At 58.2% G+C, this 23687-nt stretch overlaps 1 protein-coding gene across 1 annotated transcript; it reads left to right on the plus strand.

Moving 5' to 3' along the window:
- Positions 1-1949: 1949 nt before the first annotated feature.
- On the plus strand, positions 1950-17591 carry CTCFL (CCCTC-binding factor like; the record flags this gene model as incomplete). The annotated part of the gene is made up of 12 exons (XM_084246605.1): positions 1950-2144; positions 2250-2489; positions 2812-3037; positions 4919-5089; positions 5446-5579; positions 7912-8032; positions 8571-8720; positions 9596-9756; positions 12551-12733; positions 15729-15852; positions 16291-16353; positions 17446-17591. The coding sequence occupies 12 exons, from the start codon at positions 1950-1952 to the stop codon at positions 17589-17591; spliced, it is 1914 nt and encodes a 637-aa protein (XP_084102731.1).
- Positions 17592-23687: the final 6096 nt, after the last annotated feature.

Genomic DNA, 23687 nt, shown 5'->3' on the forward strand with positions numbered 1-23687 from the left:
CTCTCCCCTTCAGGGCAGCTCCCCCACCTCCCCCAGTGCCTCAGTTTCCCCCTGCCTGTCCCCCTCCCACTGGCTCACACCCCTTTAAATATGACACTTGTCATCTGCAGCTGAGGTTTCTAAACACAAATTCCCAACACAAGCACGCCCACCCCGCAGGCCCCCCGCAGGCCCCCCACAGGCCCCCCAGGGCAGCGACTAGGCTGCCACTGTTGGGGCAGAAAATCTCATCTGCACGATGGAGAAGTTGTTCCCGGGGCGCTCTCCTCCCGGTGACCCTCAAGCATGTACCGTCTCCCCCGCGCACAGCCCGTCATGGGACCCCAGACCCGGCGGGGGGGGGGGGGGCCGATTCCCGCACGGGTGCCCCAAACACCGCCCGGGAGGGGGCGTCGCCCCAGCCCGCGCCCGCGGGGACGCATCACAGCTCGGGGCGCCCCCGCCGGCGCCCAAACCCCGCGCCTGCCCGAGGGAGGCGCCTCGGGACCCGCGCGAGGGCCACGGAGCTGGGGCGCTTCACAAGGGGCGCGCTCGCCCCCCCAGCCCCTTCTTCCCCTGGCGCTTCAAACCCCCCAGTTACTCAGAAGCCCCCCCACCCCCCAATCCCCAGCTCTCCCGCCAAGCCCTTCTGCCCCCCCTGCCCCCCGCCCTCTCGCGCCCCCATCGACCGCCGGCCAGGCTCCCCGCAGCCTCCACAGCCCCGTGCAGGTCCCGGCCCAGCTCCCCGCACCCCGTGTCCTCCCCGGCTCCGCCCGCGGGGTCTCCCTGACCCCCACCCCCCGGGGGCTAGTACCCTCTGCAGATGCCCGGCCCTTCCCCCCTCCCAGCCACATGCCCCCCAGGTGCCCAGCACCCCTGCAGGGCCGCTGCCCCCCCCACCCCAGGTTCCCAGCACCCCTGCAGGGCCGCTGCCCCTCCCCCGCCCCCAGGGTCTCAGCGCCCCCTGCAGACCCTTTGCCCACCCCCGTTTCCCAGCATCCCTTGCAGCTCACTTGCCCCTCCCCCACCCCACTCCCAGCACCCCCTGCCGGGCCCGCTGCCCCTCCCCCGCCCAGGGTCGCAGCGCCCCTGCAGGTTCCTTTTCCTCCGCCCCTTGTCCGTCACCCCAGCTCTCTGGGTCCCCCCTGCAGACCCCCCCCTAGCCTTCTCCCCCTCTATTTTCTGTGCCCCCCTTCAGCGCCTTACGTCCCCCCGCAAAGAGTGCAGCGGCCTCTGCGGGTCCCCCTGCCACCACTGCGTGGCCCCCCGCCCCTTGCACGCAGCCCCCCTGCACGCAGCCCCCGTGCACGCTGTCCCCCCCCCCGCACACAGACCCCCCCTGCACGCCGCCCCCCCTGCACGCCGCCGCCCCCCTGCAGGCGCCCCCGCGCCCCCTCAGCCCTGCGCCGCCGCCCGCCCCGGCGGACCCCGCCTGCTGCACGCGGCCACGGAGCTCCGGGCACGGGGCGCCCAGGCCTCGCCTCGCGGGTGAGGGGCCCCCTGGGGCTCCCCGGGAGAGGGCGGCGGGAAGGGCCGAGAGGAGTGTGGGGGGCGGGCGGGGGGCGGGGTCCTCGGGTGCAAAGCCGCTTGCCGGCCCTGAACCCGGAGGCTGCTTGGGGGCGCCCCCCCCCCCCCCGCTGGGCGGGTCTGCTGCGCCCGGCCTGGCCGGGCCCGAGTTCTAGGCCCAGAAATGGGGGCCGCGCAGGCCCCGCGCGGGCGCCCCCCTGCGGGTCTGGGCGTGCAGATGCCGAAAGCCCGCGCAAGCCAAGTCTGTTGCTTCTAGAACCTTCCGGACCGGCGCGTGATTTAGTCTGAACCCTGTTTGCACCCGGTGCCTCCTGTGCCCAAGGGCAGCCCCCTGGGGCCTCCCCCTGCCAGGCCCGGAGCGCTGGGCTCGGGGCTCCTGCTGGGCCTGCGGGGCCCGGAGCCCCAGTGCCCCCCGACGGCCGCTCCCTCCCGCAGGCCGCGCGATGGTGGCCCCTCAGCCTCCCGAGCAGTTCACCAAGATCAAAGCGGTGGAGCTGACGCCCGCGGCTGGGCCGGAGCCGCAGGCCGAGGACAGCGGCCTGTGCGGAGCGAAGGAACCCCCCGGTGGCGGAGCATGGCCCCCTGAGGGCTCCTACCTCGCCCTCCAGGCCAGGGCCCTGGACGGGCCGCAGGAGCTGGTGCTGACCACCCAGGCCTCGGGTCAGGCCTCGCTGACCCTGCAGCCCGCGCCCCCCGCCCCTGGGGAGGCCAGGCTGGAGGAGCTGGGCTGGCTGGCCCCGCAGCCCCCCGGGGAGGTGCAGGTGGTGGTGCCACAGGCCATGGGGCTGCCGATGCTGCTGTGGCTGGACGAGGGCCTGCAGCAGGGCCTGCTCCCGTGCGTCACCGTCAGCATCCCGGAGGCGCTGTGCTCCCTGCGGCCCGTGCAGCTGGCGCAGCTGCAGGTTCTGGGGGAGAGCGTGGCTGTGGCTGCGCCTCACGGCACCCTGGACGTGCCCCTGTCCGACAGCACCGGGTTGATTAAGGTACAGCGGGTTTTAGTGACCGCCCCTTACCTGGGGGTGGCGTGGGGCGGGGGGACAGAAAAGTATCTTCCCTAAAGCTGCTTAAAATTAAACACAGTAAAATAATTCCCAGGGGTGCTGGGAGACCCCGCGTTCTGAGCGTGTGAGTTGGAAAGGTGTTTGGGCACCAAGCCCGCGGCGCTCGGCGGCACTGGCTTGAGCGTTTTGATCGTGAGGGACTTGGGTTTTCTTCGCGTTCTCTCTGGTTTCCTCCCGGCAGTGAGTTCCGGCGGGTTGGGGCTGCGGGGATCACAGCTGCTGGAATATTTTTTGTGTCTGTTAGCTTGAGAAGGCCCAGGAGGAGGCCGCCCCGCTGGCTGCGGGGGTGCCGGCCGGGACCGTGGAGGAGCAGCTGTTCCTCGTGGAAGTGAGGCCGGGAGATGAGGGAAGAGACGAAATTGTCCTGACGATCTCAAACTTCAACGTGGAGCAACAGGAGGACGCGCCCGCGGCCAGCCAGCCGCCCGATGACAAATCCAGCGGGAGAAAAAACCCGAGAAAGGCAGCGGGTAGGCAGGCACCCTCCGTGTCGGGGCCAAGGAGGGGGTCACCGAAGTTTTAAGTGGTTGACGCTTCGTCATGTTCAAACTGTCAGGAAACGGGAGACGTTTTAAACTAACGTTCTGTACTGAGAATCCAGTCCAAAGTGTTCCACGTTTTGCACGTGTTTCTAAAGCATCATCTGAATGCCCCCCAAAGCATGGTGCACGGGAGGGAGCGCCCCGACTCTGGTCTTCAGCTTGCAGCCGCTGGGTGGAGGTGAGGGGCGCTGGGCCCATGAGGAGTGGGCTCCTGAAGGGATGTTCAGGTGAGGCCAGGAAGGAGGCCTCGGACACCTTGCAGAGTGGGGGCCCCGTCCAGGCGGCAGGACGAGGCTGTGGGGGTAGTTCCAGGGGTGGCTTTGCCCTGCGGTGGACGCCTCCACGGCGTGGGGAGAGCCTGTGATGGGCTCCCCGCCAGGCGGGTCGCGCCCGGTTAGGGAGGCCTTGGAGCAGTGTTAAGGCCGTGGTACCCGCCTGCCGGCTCCGGCACAGTCGCATGTGGAGCGGAGTGTGGGGCCGCGTGAACACTGGGACTGAAACCGCGCCGGGAGTGGAAAGCTTTGAAGGCTGTGCCTCTGCAAGCCACGTCCTGGTTTCCATGAATCGGTGCCGCTTCTGCCAAATCTGTGTCCACACGCGCACCTGAGAGAACATCCTGGCGGTCCACGGGATGCCCTTGACCTTCAGAAATTACCTGTTTGTCTTTTTAGAAAATATGTTAGTTCTTCACTTATTTCAGTAAAGGGTGTCCCCTGTCACCGCAATTTCTAGCTCATTTTGTTTAAGGCATGACTGGCGGCCTCAGCTCTGTGCCTGCCCACAACACTTCACGGGCCTCCGCCCTTCCCACTGGTGGCTACAGCCGGTTTGGGGGCCAGCGGCTCCTGGCTGCAGTAGGTGGTTGAGTTTGCAACCTTTACTGTTAGTTTTATGTGCATTTAAATCAAGAGCGTACCCCCAAACTCCCAATTTCTAGTTCATTTTCAAGTTTCAATATAGTCACGGTTTTGTGCAGCCTCTGCCCTGCTTTAATTCCAGAATATTCGCATCACCCCAAAAGAAAACCATGCCCCGTAGTCAATCCCCACTTCCCTCCCCTCGCCTTTGAAAATCACCCATGTGCTTTGCTCTCTGGACTTGGCTTTTCTGGACAGTTCATGTAAGTGGACTCGTGCATGGCTCACGCGCGGGTCTGCACACAAACCACGCGTGGAATTGCACACATCACACGTGGCCTTCGTGACCGCCCCTCACTTGGTGTGAGGCTGTCCGGGCTCACCGCCTTGCAGCTCTGCGGGGCCTTTGCTCTTTCTTAGGCCAGAGGACAGTCTGGCCCCTGGGTGGCCGCGCCTGTCCCTGTCCGCCCCTCCCTCCCCTGGGCGGGGCTCTCTGCCTGTCAGCTGCCGCGAAGGTGCCGCTCTGAGGCCCAGGCGCAGAACCCCAGCTGTGAACCCCACCTTGCAGTTCGCTGAACATGTCTGGGCTTTGTCTCTCGCTCGCTTTGACCTCAGGGCATTCTGAGATATTAAGGCTCCCCGCACCCCCATGTTTATGTCATCTCAGAGGGAAGGTGAGCAGGTTCCCCGAGCAGGGAGCGGACGTCAGCTCCGTGGCCGCAGAGTCGGTTTTCAGAGTCATGAAAGCGCCATTCATGCCTCGCAGGGGCGTGTTGTCCTAACGGCTTAAATCAGCTGCGTGTGGAAACATAAAGATAACACATTTGGTCGAAGGGTTTCCACGTTAGGCTAAGGGAGAAAAAAGAAGGTTCCAGGTTACGGTCGACGCGCTGGAGCAGAACCTGGCATCTGAGGCGCGCCTGGCAGCCGCTCACGCCCGTCTCTCCTGCAGGAGGAAAGCAGCCCTTCCGGTGCGACGTCTGCAGCTTCGCCTCTTCTAGAGTTTCCAGCCTCAATCGTCACGTGAAAACCCACACCAGCGAGAAGCCTCACCTGTGCCACCTGTGCCTGAAGGCCTTCCGCACCATGACCCTCCTGCGGAACCACGTCAACACCCACACAGGTGGGAGCGGCGGGGGCGCCCGGCTCTGTGTGGGAGGCCCCGGCAGGACGCCGGCCCCCCTGCTGTCCCTCGCCAGGGTCTGGACCGTGCTCAGGGACATCCAGGATCCAGGGTGTCAAGACCGTTCCCAAGCCCGGCCCTGCCTCTCCGCAGGGCAGCTCCCATTTTCACCTCTGCCTGTGTGAGATGACGCGGCACCTGGGACTTGAGTCTTGTCTGTTTCTCTGATTTCGGGTCGAAGCTGGAACCGCTGCAAGGGTTTTTCTCACTTTCTCAGGGGCGTGTACAGTTTACGTCACACTCTGGGGAGATTCTGGGGGGAGCCTGGGCTTAAGGGATGATCTCCGCGCTTGCAGGGACCCGGCCGTACAGGTGCGGCGACTGCAGCATGGCCTTCGTCACCAGCGGGGAGCTCGTGCGGCACCGGCGCTACAAGCACACCCACGAGAAGCCCTTCAAGTGCACCTTGTGCAAGTACGCCAGCGTGGAGGTACGTGCCCGCGCCCCGCGCCCCGCGGGAACTGTAACAGTAGAATCACTTGCAAACCAGGCCTCCCCAGAGTGACTGTCCGCGCGGAACCCACGCAGGAGTCACACTCGTTGTTGGCTAAACTTGAACTACAAACTGGCTTGGGATTTCTTTTTCCCTGTGAGCACCAGGTCGTGAAGTCAGAGAGTAAAGGTGTGCAGCTTCCAGATGAGAGGACAGGGGTGCTTGAGAGACTCCAGGTCTGCTGGAAGTCCCAGCGGGGGTTTTCGGGAACACAGGGTCCCACAAATTCAGAATGCGCCTGCGCTGACAGGTCAAGCTCAGCTCTTTTCTGCCCCCTTGGAGCCTGCCCCCGGGCGCAGGGTCACACACAGAAGGGGGCCCGAGGGCCCACTTGACCCTCGGGCACTGAGAACCTGGGGACGTGTCAGGTCACTCCTGGCCATGTGTCAGGTCACTCCTGGCCATGGCCACCCGCTACCTGCTCACACAGGCTGCCTTTACCACCCAGTGCTGCCCTCTGTGGCTGGCGTGCAAGACCCACCCTCCGCTGGGCTCCGAGGTCCTCATGCGCGTCCAGCAGGAAAGGACAGTCGCGAGGGTGCGGAGCGAGAGGGCGCAGCCGAAGTTGGCTGCAGACACCAGGTCTCAGGGCCGGGGCATCTCAGCCAGGGTGGCACTGGCTCCGAGGAATTTTTCTGCTGTTGCTATCTTGGAGAATGACGTCTCGTCTGAGTTAAAGGTTGGGACTATCGTATGATGAAGATTCCCAAGGAGGGGCCCCCTGGGACGGGGACTTTTTCCTGATGTCCAGCGGCTGTCAGAGCCGACTTCACAGACCCACCAGGGCCCTGGCCTGGCTCAGAGTCTGCAGCAGCCTCAGCACGTGCCCCTCTGCCCCACCAAGGCCCCCGGTTCTGCAGTTTCTTGGTGCCACGCTGGTCTCCTTTGCGGGGAGCATCCACTTCCCCCATCCTGTTAGACACGTGCTAGCAGGAATGTGGGGGAGCCACAGTGCAGGTGATGCCACCCCTGGAGGCTCTCATGCCCCCCCCACCACCCACATTCTGCCTCCCACCCACAGCCTGTTCCAGCCTCTCCTCTTACCAACGAGCTCATGCTGTGATTTTTAAAAATCCTTTTTGCTTTGTTTTCTAAGGCACTTAAAAGACAATCCACTCTTCTTCTAAAACTCCTAAATGTTTCCATTTGGATCTTGTTTTCCATTGTGAGCCTTGTTCTGGAACATTCTTCAGGCTCAGGCCTGTTTGTCATTTTTCGGGGTGCAGGTAGAGAGCGGCCTTGCTAGGACACCCAAGGTGGGTGTGGGTCTCTTGCTCTGCAGCCCAAGCGAGCCAGTGCTGCAGGTGATAAGGCCTGCAGAGGCGACTTGGAAGAGGAAAACTTCTAGAAGGTGACAGGACAGTCAGGCAGAGGCTGGCCATGGGGGTGGTCAGATGTTGTTCGCCTTTTTACTGATTACCTGGGGTTGTAATGAATGAAATAAGAACCTATTTTCTTCCATGTAGAAATTACTTTTACTTTTTTGGAGTGAAAACATAAGGCACCCCAGAAAAAAATTGAGGTGTGAAAATCGAATACATTTCACTCTCTTTTTATGACGTCTCACTGTTGGGCACAGGAGCTGGAGGGGTTCACCTGTGTAAACCGTGTCCACCTTGAACCGAGTGCACAGGTGCTGGCAACGTGCTCGGGGGCTCCTGTTAACACTTTCATTTTTATGACGGTTATTTCCGTTTTTAGGCCTTTAAGTCGCTTGCCTCCAGAAGGCGCTTCTCTGGCGGATCTGGGCTATAAATGCAGTGCTGTGCGATGCTTTGCCTTTTCCCACTCCAGCACCTCCCTCTTAACCTCAGAAACCTCAGTTCTTATTTAGAAGTTACTTCTTGGGAAGAAGCCGCTGACGTGTCAGCACACACGTGGCCACTTGGGGCCCCCAGTGGGGTGCCTGCCAGGGGCCCCAGGCTGTGTTTCCAGGCCCCACTTTTTCGCAGTATAAACAACCCGGCCTGTGTTCCTGCAGGTGACCTCAACTTGGGCGCCATGGGGCGTACGTCTGTCACCTTTGAAATGAAAATAAACTTGCTGTTGGCGTTGAGCCATTGGGGTTCATTTCCCTTGGTAAAGTGAGGTGGGGGTCCCCAGAGGACCCTTATACCCCACCCCTCAAGTCAAAGAAACTTCCCCAACAGAATATCACAAGGAAAGACTTCACGTTCTCGTGTGTGGGAACGCCGCGCACCCCATCTCACGCCCTCCCCTGAGGCCGGGTGTCCAGCCTGTCCGTGCTCAGTGCGTCTCTGCCCCGCAGGCCAGCAAGCTCAAGCGCCACATCCGCTCCCACACGGGCGAGCGCCCCTTCCAGTGCAGCCTGTGCAGCTACGCCAGCAAGGACACCTACAAGCTGAAGCGCCACATGAGGACACACTCAGGTGAGGGCCGGGCCAGGCCACGTGGGTCCAGGCTGATGTCCAGGGCTCGGGGGAGGCCCCTGGGTGCAAGTTCGGATAGGCACAGTCTCCATGCTGGACGTGGGCCTCAAGAGTGCACTGTGCTTGGCTTCAGCATGAGGGGAGCCCCCGGACTCCGACCCCAGCAGTACCTGCATCTGGGGTGTTGGGTGTTTTGAGGGTCAGCTCCTTGGTTCACCCCTAAGGCCGAGCCTGGCACCGGGGCTGCTGCTCCCACAGTTTGTTGATTGACACACACACTGGCCCTGCTTCTCGGGCCTTGACACCAAAGGTGGGACCAGGGTGCCTGCCCTGAGCCCACGCAGCGCCCCTGTGCAACATCCCCACGGCCGGGCGTTCCCACCATTGGGCTAGATTTAGGAACCTTCTGGAAGCAGAGGTTAAAGGTGGGGTCAGGGGCTGCAGAGGGGCCTGAGGAAGGCAGGCTTTCAGGCCTGTTCCTGTGAGGGGCCGGGGCCTGGGCCTGGGGAGTGGCCACTAGACACAGTCCTGTCCCCAGGCGAGAAGCCCTACGAGTGCCAGGTCTGCCACGCACGCTTCACCCAGAGTGGCACCATGAAGATCCACGTCCTGCAGAAGCACAGCGAGAATGTGCCCAAGTACCAGTGCCCGCACTGCGCCACCATCATCGCCAGGAAGAGCGACCTGCGTGAGTGCCGCCTGCCAGGCGGATTCTTCCGAGGTCTTGGGGCGCCCTCTGCTGGCGTCCTGGCGGAAGCGCTGGCCTGGCCCGGAGGGGCAGCCTGGGCCTTCTGGTTCCTGAGGCCTGTGGTTGCTGTTTCTTGAACTTGAGGTTGCAGATGATGAGGTGGAGCAACCTACCCCGGAGCCCCGTGCCTGGTGTCTGGGTGGCCTGGCGGGGGGTCCTGGCGTTCACTTCTCTCCTGTGACGCTCACAAACTTTCCTTAGTCCTGCTGACCCTGGAAAGTCTCGGGGCCCCGAGGGACTCACTTCAGGAAACGCAGCCAGACCTCACGCCTCCCACGGGACTGGTCCTGGTGCCGAGGCCCCGTGGGGCGAGGAGGCGCCCTGGAGCGTCTCTGGGGGACACCCCGCAGTTGTGGGTGGTGGCAGCGGTGGGCCTGGAACGGGGGACAGAAACCCCTGAGCGCGTCAGTCACGAGGCAGGAGAAAACAGGGTCGTCTTGACTCCTGAAGCTACATACAAAGGGTCCCTGTGTCGCATGAAGCCACCTGACCCGCAGCCTGATGGCTCCAAAGCTGTGTAGGAATCAGCCGGCGGGCCCAGCGGCCCGGGTGTTGTGGGGATGCATCTGCTGGTGACATGTCCGGGGCGGCGTTTCTTGCGTGGGGATGGCCCCCCCAGACGTCTGGTCACATCTGGGGTACTTGGGTGGTCACCGCAGGGGAGCAGAGGTCCCAGGTGTCTGGGCGGCGGCACCCAGGCCCTGTGCTGCGACCCAGGCTGCCCAGGCCCCACCAGGAGAGCCTCCCTGCGCTGGGCGGATGGGCAGGCCGGGCCGGCGCCCTCTCCCATGCATCATGCTCCACGGCCCTTGCAGGCGTCCACCTGCGCAACCTGCACACCTACAGCGCCGCGGGCATGAAGTGCCGCTACTGCGCCGCCATCTTCCACGAGCGCTACCCGCTCCTCCAGCACCAGAAAACGCACAAGAACGAGAAGCGGTTCAAGTGCGAGCACTGTAGCTACGCCTGCAAGCAGGTATCTGCTCGGGCCCGGGGCACGCGGTGGGGCTGGGGCCCCAGGGCGTTGGCAGCGTCGGCCTAACCAAAGAGGCTGTCAGAGAAGGCGGCAGCGTGAGGCCCGTGGCAAAGGGACCAGTCAGAGCCAGAAGGTCAAAACTGCCGGCCCCTTAAGGCCAGCACGTCCTCCCCTATGCTGGGTGGACATCGGAATTGGCGACGCATGGGCAGCAGAGGCGTCCAAGCAGGACTCATCACCTCCCTGTCCTGCCCTTCAGGCCCAGGCAGCAGACGACAGTTCTGCTTGAGAACGTCCTTGGCAAAGCAGTGAAAGGCGCTGGGTCTCATCACCCCTGGCCCGAGTGCTCGTCCTCTTAGGATCCCGTGGGACTAGTAGGGGAGTCGGCATTGAACCCCCATCCTCTGTGGAGGCAGTGGTTCTGCAGGAAAGCCCCGGGGCCTGAGTTACCAGCTCAAATAGCCACACTTACACGAACCCCCCCTTTTTACTTGAAAGAGCAAGTGACAAGCTGCTCCTCCTCTCCGGGGTGAGGGGTCTTCCCAGAAGTCTCCTTCGAGGGAAGCTTATTGCCTAGGGTACGATTTCAGCTTCCAAGAGGAAATTAGAATTAGGATCTCGGGAGGCCACATCTACCAATGCGAGCATAACAGCTTGCTAACACTTCCAGGTTTTTTTTGGTGAGATGGGTGTGATTTTGCGAAAGCCATTTAATTTTGTATAATTAAATGTGCCAGTACTTAGACGCGCCCATGACTCCATAAAGAGGTATTTTCCAATCCATTGTTATACAAAATCACGTCGGGTAAAAGCTGTCCAGGTGTTGGTATAGCCAGGGGTCACTGATGTGGTTTCAAGACTGCATTTTAATCAACTTTTAAGAAATGATCACTTGTTGAGTTTCAGTGTAGTGCCAGAGAGGGGGGTCTCCAGTTATTTGAAAAAGCTGTTGAAATCCTGCTCCCTTTTCTAACCACATCTCTGGGAGCTGGATTTGTTTCAGGTATTTCAACCAGAACAGCATGAAGCAGAGATGAGAGTCCAGCTGTGTTCTTTGAACCAAGTTGTGGACTTTCTCAAATAAAAATACAGAGTGGCCATGAAATTAGAATTTTAGATCCACAAGAGCCCCCTTTGTAGTGAGTCTATTCCGATTAGTACAGCCTGTAGCAATGGGCAACCTTTCCTGCTCAGCCAGGTGTTGTTTATTCTGTTTTGAAAATGCATGTTTACAGAAATAGGTTAACTTGAGCTGTTTGCTGTTATTTTTAAGTGAATCGATAAGCATTTTCATACTGAATTTCACATTTTCATATTGAATTTCTCAGTTTTGATTTCGGTGCAGTCAGTGCGAGTAGCTATCACCCACCTAAACAAAAGCTCCCTGGAGTCCCCGGTCTGAGAACATTAACAGGGCCTCAGGCTGAAAGCCCAGGAGCTGACCCGTGTGGGTCTTTGGTGCTCATACCAAAGGCAGAAACACAGGCTCACGATGTTTCAAGTGTGGCTCCAAGTCATGCGTGCTTTGAATAAAGGCGCGTGAGTGTTTCCAGGAGATTTGGAGCATTAACATATGCTGCTGCAGCCCCAGGCGCAAGTTTATTAAAGTTAGGAGCTGTGTGCTCAAGGTGGTTAAGAAGTGGGTGGGAGGTTCCAGGGCGGGTCAAGCCCCAAGTGTGGGGGAGCAGAGAACAGAGGAAGGTACCTGAGGCTGGAGATGAGGCCAGAGCACGGCTGGGGCCCTGGGGGTCTGGAGAGCCGGCTGGAACTTGACTCACAGCAGTGGGGCCAGGTGGGGGTTCCTGAGGGAACGGTTGGGGGCTGTGTGCTCAGCTCAGAGAGGCACAGCTTCGAATACATAACCATGTTCGCTCAGTGGGTGCATGTTTTTGTCCTAGTTCTCCAAATTATTGACCCATGTAGATTTTAGTTGCAAGTTCTGGTTATTTCTTTGCAAAGAAGAATAACTTCACCCGCCATGCCTTGAAATCAGCATTAAGACGTGTTTCGATACCCTCAGGAAGTATAAGGAGAAAAGGTTTGGCGGGGGCGGCAGCCTCCAACCCCAAGAACCTGGCAAGGTTACACTAACGTTAGGCTTTTTAGGTTTGCAGTTTGCTGTTTGTGAAGTCCGGTCACTGCTAATAATTTTAGAAGTCAGTCTCCAAACACAAGCATTTTGGGAAGATCAGCTGGGAGTCGGTCTGAGAACTGAGTCGCTTGCTGGCCGTGTAGACGGCATTTCACCAACGGGCAGACTCTTCCTCCATGTGGTGGTGCCGTGTTGAGAATGGGTTTGCTGTGGGTTTTATTTATTTTTTGGTGGAGTTCGGCAGAGTCGATTTTTTATTGGTCTTTAAGTACCATTTATTTTATTTCTTTTTTTTCAAGATTGATTTATGCATACAAGAGCTGGGGTACAGGCTAGAGGTCGCGGGGAGCGAGAGGATTCACCAGAGACAGAGTGGGGAACAGAACAGGCGGATCCACTGAAATACACCGCTGAGGGGGCAGCGGAGAGACAGGAGAGGTCTGCTGCGCCATGTGGGCCACTGGCTCGAACTCGAGCTGCAGAGGCTGCAGATAGCTTCATAGTGCTGCACCTTAACTCCTTGCGCCCCCAGGGAGGCCCCTATTTCATCTTTATCCCTCCACCGACCCACCGTGCAGGGTATGGGCTGCGGGTTTGTGTTGATAGCACACTCATCTTTGAGAAAGAAGAAGGTGTCGTCCAGTCAATAACGTCTGATGCTGAGAAAGTCCTTTAAACAGGCGTCTCTTCCCTCCCGCCCAGGAGCGCCACATGACTATCCACGTCCGCACCCACACCGGGGAGAAGCCCTTCGTCTGCCTGGCCTGCAACAAGTGTTTCCGGCAGAAGCAGCTTCTGAACGTGCACTTCAAGAAGTACCACGATGCAGACTTCATCCCGCCTGTCTATGAATGTCCCACGTGCGGCAAAGGCTTCTCCCGCTGGGTAAGCTGCCTCCACCACAGACGCTCCTTGGCGGGGCCCCCGTACCCCCGGTGCAGCCTCACACTCAGGGCTTACGCTGCTGGTGGACACTGGCCAGGACTTGAGGTAGCGTCTGTCAGCCTCAGGAAAGTGGTGCTGCTAGGTTTTTGGAGTCACAAAATTCTTGAAAAAATCTTAAAAGCGCGGCCTCCCCTTCTGTAAAGAAGACGATTCTGCCAACACAGTCTTGCCTGTAGTTTTAGGATTTTTTCAAACTCCCAAAATCTACAGACAAAGGAGTCTTGCTTTTAGTAAACATTTAAAAACTGTCCCCAGGCACAAGACTTCAGTATGGCACAGCGCAGACTCTGAAATGGTTTGTAGCGGTTCTTTATTTTCTTTTTTAAAGATTTATTTATTTATGCATACAAGAACTGGGGTGCAGGCCAGAGGTGTGGGGGCGTGAGAGGATTCACAGAGAGAGTGGAGAGCAGAACAGGCAGATCAACTGAGATACACTGCTGAGGGGAGCAGCAGGGAGACCGGAGAGGTCTGCTGTTCCCTGTGGGTAGCTCCCTGGCTGGGGATCGAACTTGTGCTACAGTGGCTGTGGACAGCTTCCACCAGGGAGGCCCCTTATCTTTCATCTTTTAAAGAAGACAGGAGAGTTGTCTGCTTTCCTGGGTGGTGGTGTGGGGTAATTCTACAATGCTGAAGCTGTTAGCTCAGAATTTCAGACAAAAATGGTGCAGAAAGTTCATTCAAAGCAAGTTAAAGCTGCATGGAGAGTTTGCACTGTGAAGACACTGCCCTTTCGTATGAGAGACAAGATAGCAGAGAAGAAGGGGTGGGTCCCCTCAGCAGGAAGTTGGGAGTGTCAAAATTTGTTTCCCTTCAAGAAAGCCCAGTTGGACTTGCACCTGGAATGTAAAGGAGGCTTACACCTCAGCAGGAACAAGACAGGCCCACAACAGGCGGGTCTGAGCAGACTTCTCATGCCGTTTGCGGCAACATGGGTAGAGCTACGTGAAGTGAGCCACAAGGAGAAAGAGAAACACTGGTGGGGTCACTTCTGTCTGGAATCTTCCATGTGGAATAAAGAGAATCCAAGCAAAGGGTCAGACAGAGATAAACTCTAAAACCAGCCCCTGAGAGCTGGCCGTAGAGCTGAGGCCTCCGGGGGGACAGGGGGACAGGGCATCATGAACTATGGTGGGAGAGCTGCGGTGACCACACCTGAGGGGAGAAATCCTGTGCTGTGAAAATTAATAAGCATGTAAAACAAAGGTACTTCGTCAATAAAAACAGCTCTGTAGATGGCTAACACGCCCGCCCTTGCACGCAGCCAGTGGGCCGTGAAGCCGGGCTGGCATCATCAGTCACTAGGGAAATGCAAACCCCCTGGGCCTGCCTTTAGGCCGTCCGGAATCTGAGACAGACCAAGGAGATGTGGAGAAACCGGAGCCCTTGTGCAGTGCTGGGACATTTTCGGATCCTGAAGCCATCTTGGAAGAGTCTGACAGCTCCTCAGAAAGTTAAATTTAGAGCTGCCGTATAACCCAGAGCCCGCTTCTGGGCTTCTCCAAAGAAGAATGCAAACGTGGCCTCACGAAGACTGAACACACACGCTCGCAGCAGAATTACTCACCGTGGCCCCGGGAGGAAACCACCCAGGCGTCCCTCTGCTCAGGGACAAGTACAACACGCTTCGTCCAGACGGCAGAACGTCGCTCGGCCGTGAGAAGGGACAGTGTATGTGCTCCCGCGGGTGGACCCTTGGAAGAGGCCGCAGACGACGTGATTCCATTTACGTGACATGCCGACAGCAGGCAGACTCGGAGACAGACAGCAGACTGGAGCTGTCGGAGCTGGAAAGTCTAGGGGTTTCCCCAGGGGAGTGGGGGTGTCCGAATGAGTCCAGGGACACTCGCTATCCTAAAGGGCCTTGTCAGAGCCCCTGTGCCCCAGGGAGGGGGAGACTGACGGCTCCCTGAAGGTGGAGGCAGAGCCTGACAGACCTGCCAGCCTCAGAACCCCGGGGCGGGGGCGGGGTGCCAGAGCAGGACGTACAGCAAGTACGAGAAGAGGTTCGGGGAGCTCAGTGGGGAGAGAAGGCAACTGGAGCAACAGCAAGGCCAGTGCACGCGGGGGTGGAAGCCCTTTCCAGTAAACCCAAGACACAACCCAGCAAAGAAACAGTATGATGGGCTGCATGGAGGTGAAAAACTTGCGCTCTGCAGAAGGCGTCAGGGGAATGAAAGAGGTCACCGGCCTGGAGGAAATGCATGTGGCTGTCCCTTCTGCTTAAGGCTGGGGTGCAGAGCCCACAGGGAGCTCTTCAAACTCAGGCCCAAGGAAACAGGCCACCCCTGAGGTGGGCAGCAGGCCCTGGCGACGCCTCACCCAAGAGGAGATGGGGGGCAGATGAGTGTGGAAAGGGTGCCCTTGTGGGCACCGTCGGGGAAATGCAAGTAGAAAAGCCACACACGTCCAGCCTGGCTGGCAGCTCGAGGCCGGAGAGGGTGGGGGATCCCAGGGCTCCCCTCCCCTGCTGGGGGCAGGGCACAGCCCTGGGGACGACAGTCTGGCAGGTTCTCACCAGCTAAGTACAGCCTTGTGGCCCCAGTCCTAGGTGTTCACCTCAGTTTGGTTCCCACAGAGCCCTGGCGGGGGATGCCCGACTGCCCTGAGCTGCTGGCAGATGGTTAACCGCATCCAGGGTGGGTTCCAGAGAAAAGCTGGCAGGCCATGAAATCGCCGTGGCGGGTTCTTGTTTTCCACAAAATCAGTGATACCGTGAATTCCAGGTAGCACCAGGCCTCGCTTTGGAGAGCGTTCTGGAAAAACAAATGTCCTCTTGACGTGCGTCCTAGGGAGACCTCTAAAGCAAGCTCGCTTTGGGCCAGACCTGACGCACAGGACGGCCCCTTCCTGCGCGGCCTCTGCTGCGCCGTCTGCCCCGTGACGGCGCGTCCGCGGTGCTCACACGCGTGCGCTCTGTGCCTTCCTCCCGCAGAACAACATGCTGAGACACGCCAAGAAGTGTGGGCCGCGGCAGGAGAAGCCTGCTCCTTCCGGACGAGGACAGAGCGCGCGGAAGAGCAAGCCGGTCCCCCCGAGAGGCACCGCGGCGAAATACGGTACCTGCCCCCACGCGTGGCCTGTGCTGCCAGCCGGGTCTTCTGGTGACTGATCGTCCCCGGCGCCGAGCACTGCTGTGGGGGAGACACACCGGACCCAGGAGGGGATTGTAGCCCCGTCCGGTGCTGGTTTTGGCTGTGGCTTTGGGCGGTTTCAACTTCATTTTGCTCGGTGGATTGCGGAGTGGCTCTGCCCCCAGAACTGCAGTGAGGGAAGTGGGAAGGTGGACCTGAGCCCTCTGCTGGGGCCCACACCCCCCACTGCGTGGGTCCTGGTGACAAAGCGAGCCCTCTGCTCCCTGCTCCCCCAGGCTCTTGTCCTGCGAGGGCCCCTGTGCTGTGGGCCTTCCTCCCCTGTGCGCAGGAGGGTGGCAGGTGGGGAAGCAGGTGGTCTCTGCAGACTCCTGTGAGCACTGTGTCGTCCACTCCTGGCTGCAGCCCCGCCGTCCCCAGCTGCCCGGCCCCTCCGCGAGGCCAGGGCGCAGGTGGGCCGAGGGCGAGGTGAGCGGGCGGGAGCATCCTGCGTGCAGGTCCTGCGTCCAGGCCGGACCGGAGGCGTCCTTGTACCCGCGCTGTCATAAAGTGCCGTTTCCCAGAGTTTTCTCAGGCGGGGGAGGGGGCGGGCACGCATGTCCTGGGAAGAGCTGCCCCGCCTCTGGGCTGAGGCTCTGTGGTGGCTCCGTGCTCCCTCCCTCCCTCCCTCTCCAGCGCCGACTTCCCCTCCTCAGCCTGACCTCCCCACCAGCTTGGAAAGTCCCCAAATGTTTGGAGAGACACAGAACCCCCTGCGTGACTCCCCACCCACCACTGTTCCCCAGTGCATCCTCTCCGCCCGCCCCTCCGCGCCCCTGCCTGGCCTCCCACCCAACAGCGCCAGGTCTCGGGAGGCTCGCCCTGTCCCTGCACGGTGCCAGCCGCGCCTCCCTGACTCGCCCCTGTTCCCGGCACGTCTCCTGGCCACTCTGGCTGCCCCTCAGTGACCACAGCACCCCGCCTGGTCTCCTCATCCACAGCCAGCCTGCTCTCTGCAGGGGTTCGGCCGAGCCCACAGCCACATCCGTGCGCACACCTGACCCCCTGCCCGCCCCGTGGCGGGGCAGCGGTGCCGACGCCCTGTGCCCAGAGGTTCTCGCCCTGCCAGGCACGGCCTGGCCCCGTGGAGGCGCTGTGGACGGGCTGCAGGGCAAGGACCGACCGCAGCGGCAGGAGACACGGGGGCCTCTCGGCACTAGATGGGCCCACAGGCTCTCCTCGCGCCAGGCTGACTCTGCCCCGGCACAGGAGGCCCATCTGGGGATGTTTCTCGGCCCATGCTGCTGGGTGGAGGCCAGGGAAGTGCTCATTAACCACCCCACAGCCAGGACCAACCCCCTGCAGGCATGTCGGGCCCTAAATGTAGAGCTGAGGTGGAGAAAGCCTGACTCAGAGCCGCGAGCAGAGGCTGGGGCTCCGGCGGCCCTGGCGGCCCTGGCCCCGTGCAAAGACCTTGTTTTGGGAACGCACGGCCCGGCCGTTGGTCCCGCCTGGCTGCACTTTGGGGGTTCTTGTCTCCGGGCCTGAGGGTGACTTGGCTGACCTGGCACTTTCCCCCAGACGCTGCCGCTGCAGAGGCCCCCTCCAGCAAGGAAGAGCCGTACCCCGCTCGTTCGGCTCCCGTCTACTTTGGGGAACCCGCCGCCGGAGACAAGGCCCCGGGAGACCTGAGCTGCGAGCTGCTGTTCCACGCGATGGACAAGTGAGGGAAGGCGGCTCCCGTGCGGTGCCGCTCCGGCCTCTACTTGATAACGATTCAGTTCGTGGTTTTGCAGCGTTGGGGAGGGTACCTGGAGGGGTTCGCCTGTTTTGCATAGATGTTTTGAAAAACACTGCAGGTGTTTTATACAAGGGCCATGGCTTGCTTCGAGGGTGATCCCCCAGACCCGTGATTCACTCCCTCGACACTGGCAAGTAGCCCGCAGTGAGCGAGCGGTGATTCTGGGGTGGTAGTTACTCCTCCAGCAGTGTAGACAGGGTCTACACTTGAGTGCACACACTCAAGGCTGGAAAATGTTATTTTGAGTCAGACATATCCAGCATATTTCCCATATTAGGATTTTAAACATAAAAGACTAATTTTATACCCTTTTCTATTCAAATGAATTTTCCTAACATTAAAGCTACCATAGTATTTTTAATTAGTTCAAAATTCAACAAAAGAGATCTAAGGTTTATAAAACTATCTTAGTAGAAAATTACGATCTCTCGATTAGACTGGAAAATAGTGACTAACCTATTTTACTTTGGTGCCAGAGTGGGGTTCACTTGCAGGTTTTGCGCTCTCTGACCCCACCCCCATCCCACTACGTCCCCTTCCTGCTGATTGGTGTAGCAGTTCCCGGCCCTTTTATTTTGGTAAATCTCCTTTGTATTTTTTTCAAATAATCAACAGTGAGAGGAGAAACAAAATTCTGATGAGAAACCACTTGTGAAGAATTTGTTCCTTTTCATAACCCCCTGCAATTAGTAATTATTCCTCTTTTGCCCATTGAGGCGATTTCTCCACCTTCAAGCTTGTGAAACACCTTTTTGGTCCTTAAAATCCACCAGTATCCGTTTTTACCACAAGTCATAGTTTCCTTCTCTGAACTCAGCAACTGCTTTTGCTGTGAACTTTTCTCCCCATATTTTAAAACCACTGTCAGGTCTTTAGTTCAAATTCTCTATTCAGTTTTATTGCGGCATAATTGACCAGTCACAGTGATAAGATATTTAGGTGAACCTTGTGATGAGCTGATACGTGTTTATTACTTTGTGAAGGAATTCCCCTTGTCCAGTTAAATGAATTGATTCTTAAGATACTAATCCATTGTTTAAAATATTTCAACTCCAAAAGCCCCGTAGAAAGTGATCACATGGATTAATTTCCCACCATCTTGATTCCAGCAATTAATTGAATTCACGTAAGAAGATTTACATTCTGTGTCTGGTGGCTGCTACTGCTGTGACTGTTTCGAGTCTTTATAATAGTTTCTTATTTGCTGTTTAAAGATGTTTTTGCACAATTCAATAAAATGAAATGATTTGAAATGGCTGCTTGGTCGTGTGTGAGTGTGGGCTGTGCCTGGACCCTGGGCACGTGACCGGGGCAGCACTGCAGGAAGCAGTGTGGCAGCTCTTTCCAAAGATTAAAACCACAGTCCCCCTAGGAGCCCGCAGTTTGAACGCGAGTCCAAACGAAAGGTCCTTGCACACCCACGTCCATAGCGGCACGGCTCACAGTAGCCCCGAGCTGGACGCTGCCCAGATGTCCATCCCTGGGTGGGTCTAGCACCGCACAGCAGGGTGCCCACACTGGAATACTACTCAGCCTTGAAAAGGAAGGAAATGCTGGCTCAGCTCCGTGTCCAAACAGAGGAATCTAGAGCACGTGGCACCAAGTGAGGTAAACCTGTCCCCAGGAGACAGATACCGTGTGACCCCGCTTAGAGGAGGTCCCTGGGGTGCCCTGTTCACGGAGTCGGACCGTGACGGGGTTCCCCAGGGGCAGAGGGGCGGGGATTAGGAGCCAGGGTTTAATGGGCACGGGTAAAAATTTGTACAAGTTGCGCAAGTTCTAGAGCCTGGTTGCACAGCACGGGATTACCCTGAATCCCACTGAGCCATGCGTTTGAAAGGGGGCAGGTGAAGATGGTCGGTTTGCAGTAAATTTTACTACCATTAAACTTTTTCAATTTGAAAAGAGAAGAAATAGGTTTGTAAATACAAACCACTTAAAATTCATCAACAGCCATACCCAGTTTGCAGGGTTGTGCGTGTGTGAATCCCGGAGGAGACGCCTGGCACGGTGAAATTTACGACAGACGCCTACTGAGCACCCCCCAAAAGGAGAAACTTCCCAGGCATGGAGCAAGGACAGCATTCCCCACAAGAGGGCGGCCCTTCCCTCCTCTCGGCTCTTGCAGGGGACACCATCCGCTATGGGAGGCTGCAGTCAGAACGGGGTGGAACACAACCTTGGCAATTTGTTGTATTAAATTCTCTTCTGGCGCCCGAGGTTGCTAAGTAAGGAGTCTGGGGTGCCAGGTGAGGGCGCTCCCTTGGAAATGCTGCAGCTTAAAATAGCTTTCAGACCCAGCAGGAAATAATTCAATCGAGCTTCCCTGTTTGGGGAGGGTGTTAAATGACAGCATCATTTGACCACATCTTGCTCTGCCAGGGTGATTTGTGACCAGCCCAGACCTGGCCGAGGGCTCTGCTGTGCGGCTGGCGGAGGCCGGGCGGTGCGACTGCTGGCAAGTGGGGCGCCCGTCTCCCAGCCACAGCCACGACTCTTACTTGCCGTCCACTTTTACACAAGCGTGAGACGCACGAGCTCATTTTCTGAGCAGTTGCAGACGATCCCCGTTAGGTGGGAGCGGAGACGCGGCTCTCGTTGAGAAAAAACTGCAGGACAGTAAACTCTTCCCTGCGCCACCGGGCCGCACGCATCCCAGGGAACCAGACCCAAAGGCTGCAAATAGTTGTCCTGGTGAGAGTTTCCTCACGGGTCGATGAGTGGGAGCAGCAAGTGCCTGTCACTGTGCGGGGCCGAGTCTCACTGCAGTGCTGGGTGCAAAGGTCGCTGGTGACAGGCTGATGCTGAGGCGGAGCTAGCAGGTTGCCAGCTTAGGCTGATCTGTCTCATCAATAAAGGGACCCCGGACGGGGCGGGCCAGGCGGGGAGGGACTGCTGGGCCTCTCCCCCCCCCCCCCCCCCCGTACCAAGAGAGAGCTGAGTTTTACCTCTTTCGAGGAAGAGTCTCAGTTCAGAGCCACCTGCACCCTTGAGCAAGGACTTGTCTGAGGGTGACAAAACCGTCCTGCATTTTGAACCCTACAAACAGCTTTTCCCCCTAAAAATAAGTGACATGTTTGCAGCATTGAAGTTTTCTGGGAATCCTGACAAAATGATTCACAAGGGCCTCAGGGGTTTCGACAGGATGAAAACATCCACGGTGTCCATAAAACAGTGTATAAACAGAAAGAGTTTTATTCCACAGGCACAGCCAGGTTCCCTCCTGGTCTAGGATTTACGTGCCTTTGTAGGCAGCCACAGGGGTGCCCCACAGGGGTGACTCCTGGTCATCCACGTTATAAACACTGTGTGTTTCCAAGCTGGGGCAGGTTAGGGGGTAAAATGACCCCTTTAGGGATGTGGCCATTGGTCCCTAGTCCAGCTCGGCATCCTCATGTGTGGACAGTGGTTGTGTTTGCCTTCCCTCCAGCTCCAGGTGAGGGTTGAATGGATGACCACCCACCGCCGACCGCCTGGGCATGGCAGGTGTACACACCTTGCTGTTGGCCGTGCTTCAGCTGCCATGTAGGTGCAGCTGCAAAGGCGTGTGTCTGTGGAGGGAACCTGACTGGACTGTCGTAAGGTAAGAAATGGCGGCACAGACAGACTGTCTCTGCGCCCAGGACCCACCTGTGACTCCTGCAGGTGCTCCCACCTTGGCCCGCATTTGTCTCAGCAGCTAATTGAATGATCAGCTGCGGGAGGGTGTCATGGTGATGGAGTGACACAAAGTGCTAATTAAAAAAGAGGAAAAGACTAAAATAAACACAACTGCCTCCTGGGAGAGTCAATATCCACTTTAAAGATTTATTTATGCACACAAGAGCTGGGGTGCAGGCCTGAGGTGCAGGGGTGAGAGGAGTCACCAGAGACAGAGTGGGGAGCAGAACAGGCGGATCCACTGAAACCCACTGCTGAGGGGAGCAGCGGGGGGACAGGAGAGGTCTGCTGTGCCCGGTGGGTAGCTCCCTGGGCAGGATGGAACTCGTGCCACAGAAGCTGGCGATAGCTTGATAGCACTGTGTCTTTAACCCCTGTGCCACCAGGGAGGCCCCAATGTCCACTTTAAATGGACACTTGTCGGCGAGCCTGGCACTGGTGTCCCAGGACCAGCCCTGGACCCCACAGGTCACCAGCACCACCTTGAAGCTGAGCCTCCTCCCTCATAATGACCATGGTCACTGGCCTCACTCCGTTTCTATCTGTGGGCCTGGATTTTAGAATCTGATCCCCAAGGCAATGTGCTCCCAGATGTGTGACCCACCTTAGATCCGACACGTCGAGTCCTTCTGAGGCACCCAAACTAAAGGCCGAAGGAGGATGGCCTTGGAGCCAGGTCCAGGCCACCAGCCGTGGCCTGAGCAGCGGGGGCTTCCCCAAGGCGCCTGCGTGGGGTTAGCCGCTGTGGTTTGCATTTGCATTTTGATAAGAATTAGTGAGTTTGAAAATCGTGAGCTCGTTTGCCCTCTGACTATCTTCCTTCATGAATGTGGTCAGATCTTTTCACCCTTTATCAAACTGGGTGGAAGATGCTTATCAAACCAGACACAAGTTCACATCAGGCACCACCGGCAGGTGTTTGCCCACCGTATTGTCTTCTCGTTCTTTGAGTGTTTTCCAAACAGCAGACTTGAAACACCTTTGCTGAAGTCTAACTGACCCCTTTTTGGCTGACTCACTTTTGCGTGTCTCTTGAAGACGCCTTTGCGTGACTCCAGGTCACTAAGCTTTTTCCCAGGTTTCCTTCTGCAGGTTTGATCCCTTTGTGTTGTGCGTTTAGTGTGTGATTCATTTCAAGTCAACCTTCGAGGCGCGAGTTCGAAAGTTGGGGGGGCTGGCCCCACGCCGTGTAATCAAGAGCTTCCCTCTGTGCCTGGCAGTGGCGTTGGGGGTGAACTGGCCACACTGGCAGCCCTGCCCCGAGCTCAGCGCCATCCGCACCATCTTGACTCTTGTAGCTTCAGAGTGAGCCTCCCCTGGGGAAATTGAAATGGGGAGGCCCCCAGGGAAAGGGGAGGTGCCAGGTCCCCTGCCCCACCCAAGGGAGGGTGGAGCTGAGCAGGGAGGAGAAGCTGGAGAGGAGATGGAGAAGGAGGCAGAGGATGGAGCCAGAGGAGCCCTGGAGGAGGCACAGGGAGCAGAGAGACCGTGAAGAAGCTGCGCCGGCATCCTGGTCCTGGACTGGTTGGAACAGACGTGGGTGAGAGACCCGGGGGGAGGTGACCATGGCAGCTTTTGTCTTGATTTTGCTCCTTCTGTCCCAGACTGGCTCCTTCTGCCCCTTTCCTGTGGGTCCCCCCAGAAGGTGACTTAGATTTGGGGGCGGTGGGGAGGCATTTGAGCCTTCATAGTCCTGCTTTGGGCCAGCCCTGTCCGCCTGGACATTTACCACAAGGGGAGGGGTGACTTTGGGTGCTTATTTGGAAACTATTCTTCCCCTTTTCTGCATTGCACACTAATTGTGTTACAGTCCCTTGCCACCGAAGGGCTCACACACTGGAATATGTTCTGTCTTGATGCAGCGTCTGGAAGAACCTATTTAGAGTGGGCAGGTTTGGGGGTTCTGGGGGGCCCCCTCTCCCTGCCCTAATAACAAAATGGCACTTCAGACCACAGCGCCAACATTGCTCTTTTCCAAATTGGTTTGATTATCCTTTTATCTCTTGTTTTTGCTTGTAAGTTTTCAAATACTTGTTGATTTGTACAAAAACGGTTGCTGGGGTTGGGAGGAGGGAAGCTGTAGGCTGAGAAGAATTGATCATTTTACCAACATTGCATCCTCCAGTCCACACACACGCTGTCTGTCTCCCACTACCCAGGCCTTCTTAGATGTCTTCCTTCATTGCTTTGTGGTTTTCAGGCTACAGATCTTACACAGGTGTTGCATTTATACCAAAGCATTCCCTGGGCTTTTGGGGGGTGCTATCGTCCATTGCACTATTTGTCAAATTTCAGTTTCCCGTGGTTCATTGCTGCTAGGATTGCTGTGTATGTCTGCCTTTATCCCACAGCCCTGCCCGAC

Source organism: Talpa europaea, assembly GCF_964194135.1.
Source record: "Talpa europaea genome assembly, chromosome: 11".
Taxonomy (NCBI): domain Eukaryota; kingdom Metazoa; phylum Chordata; class Mammalia; order Eulipotyphla; family Talpidae; genus Talpa; species Talpa europaea.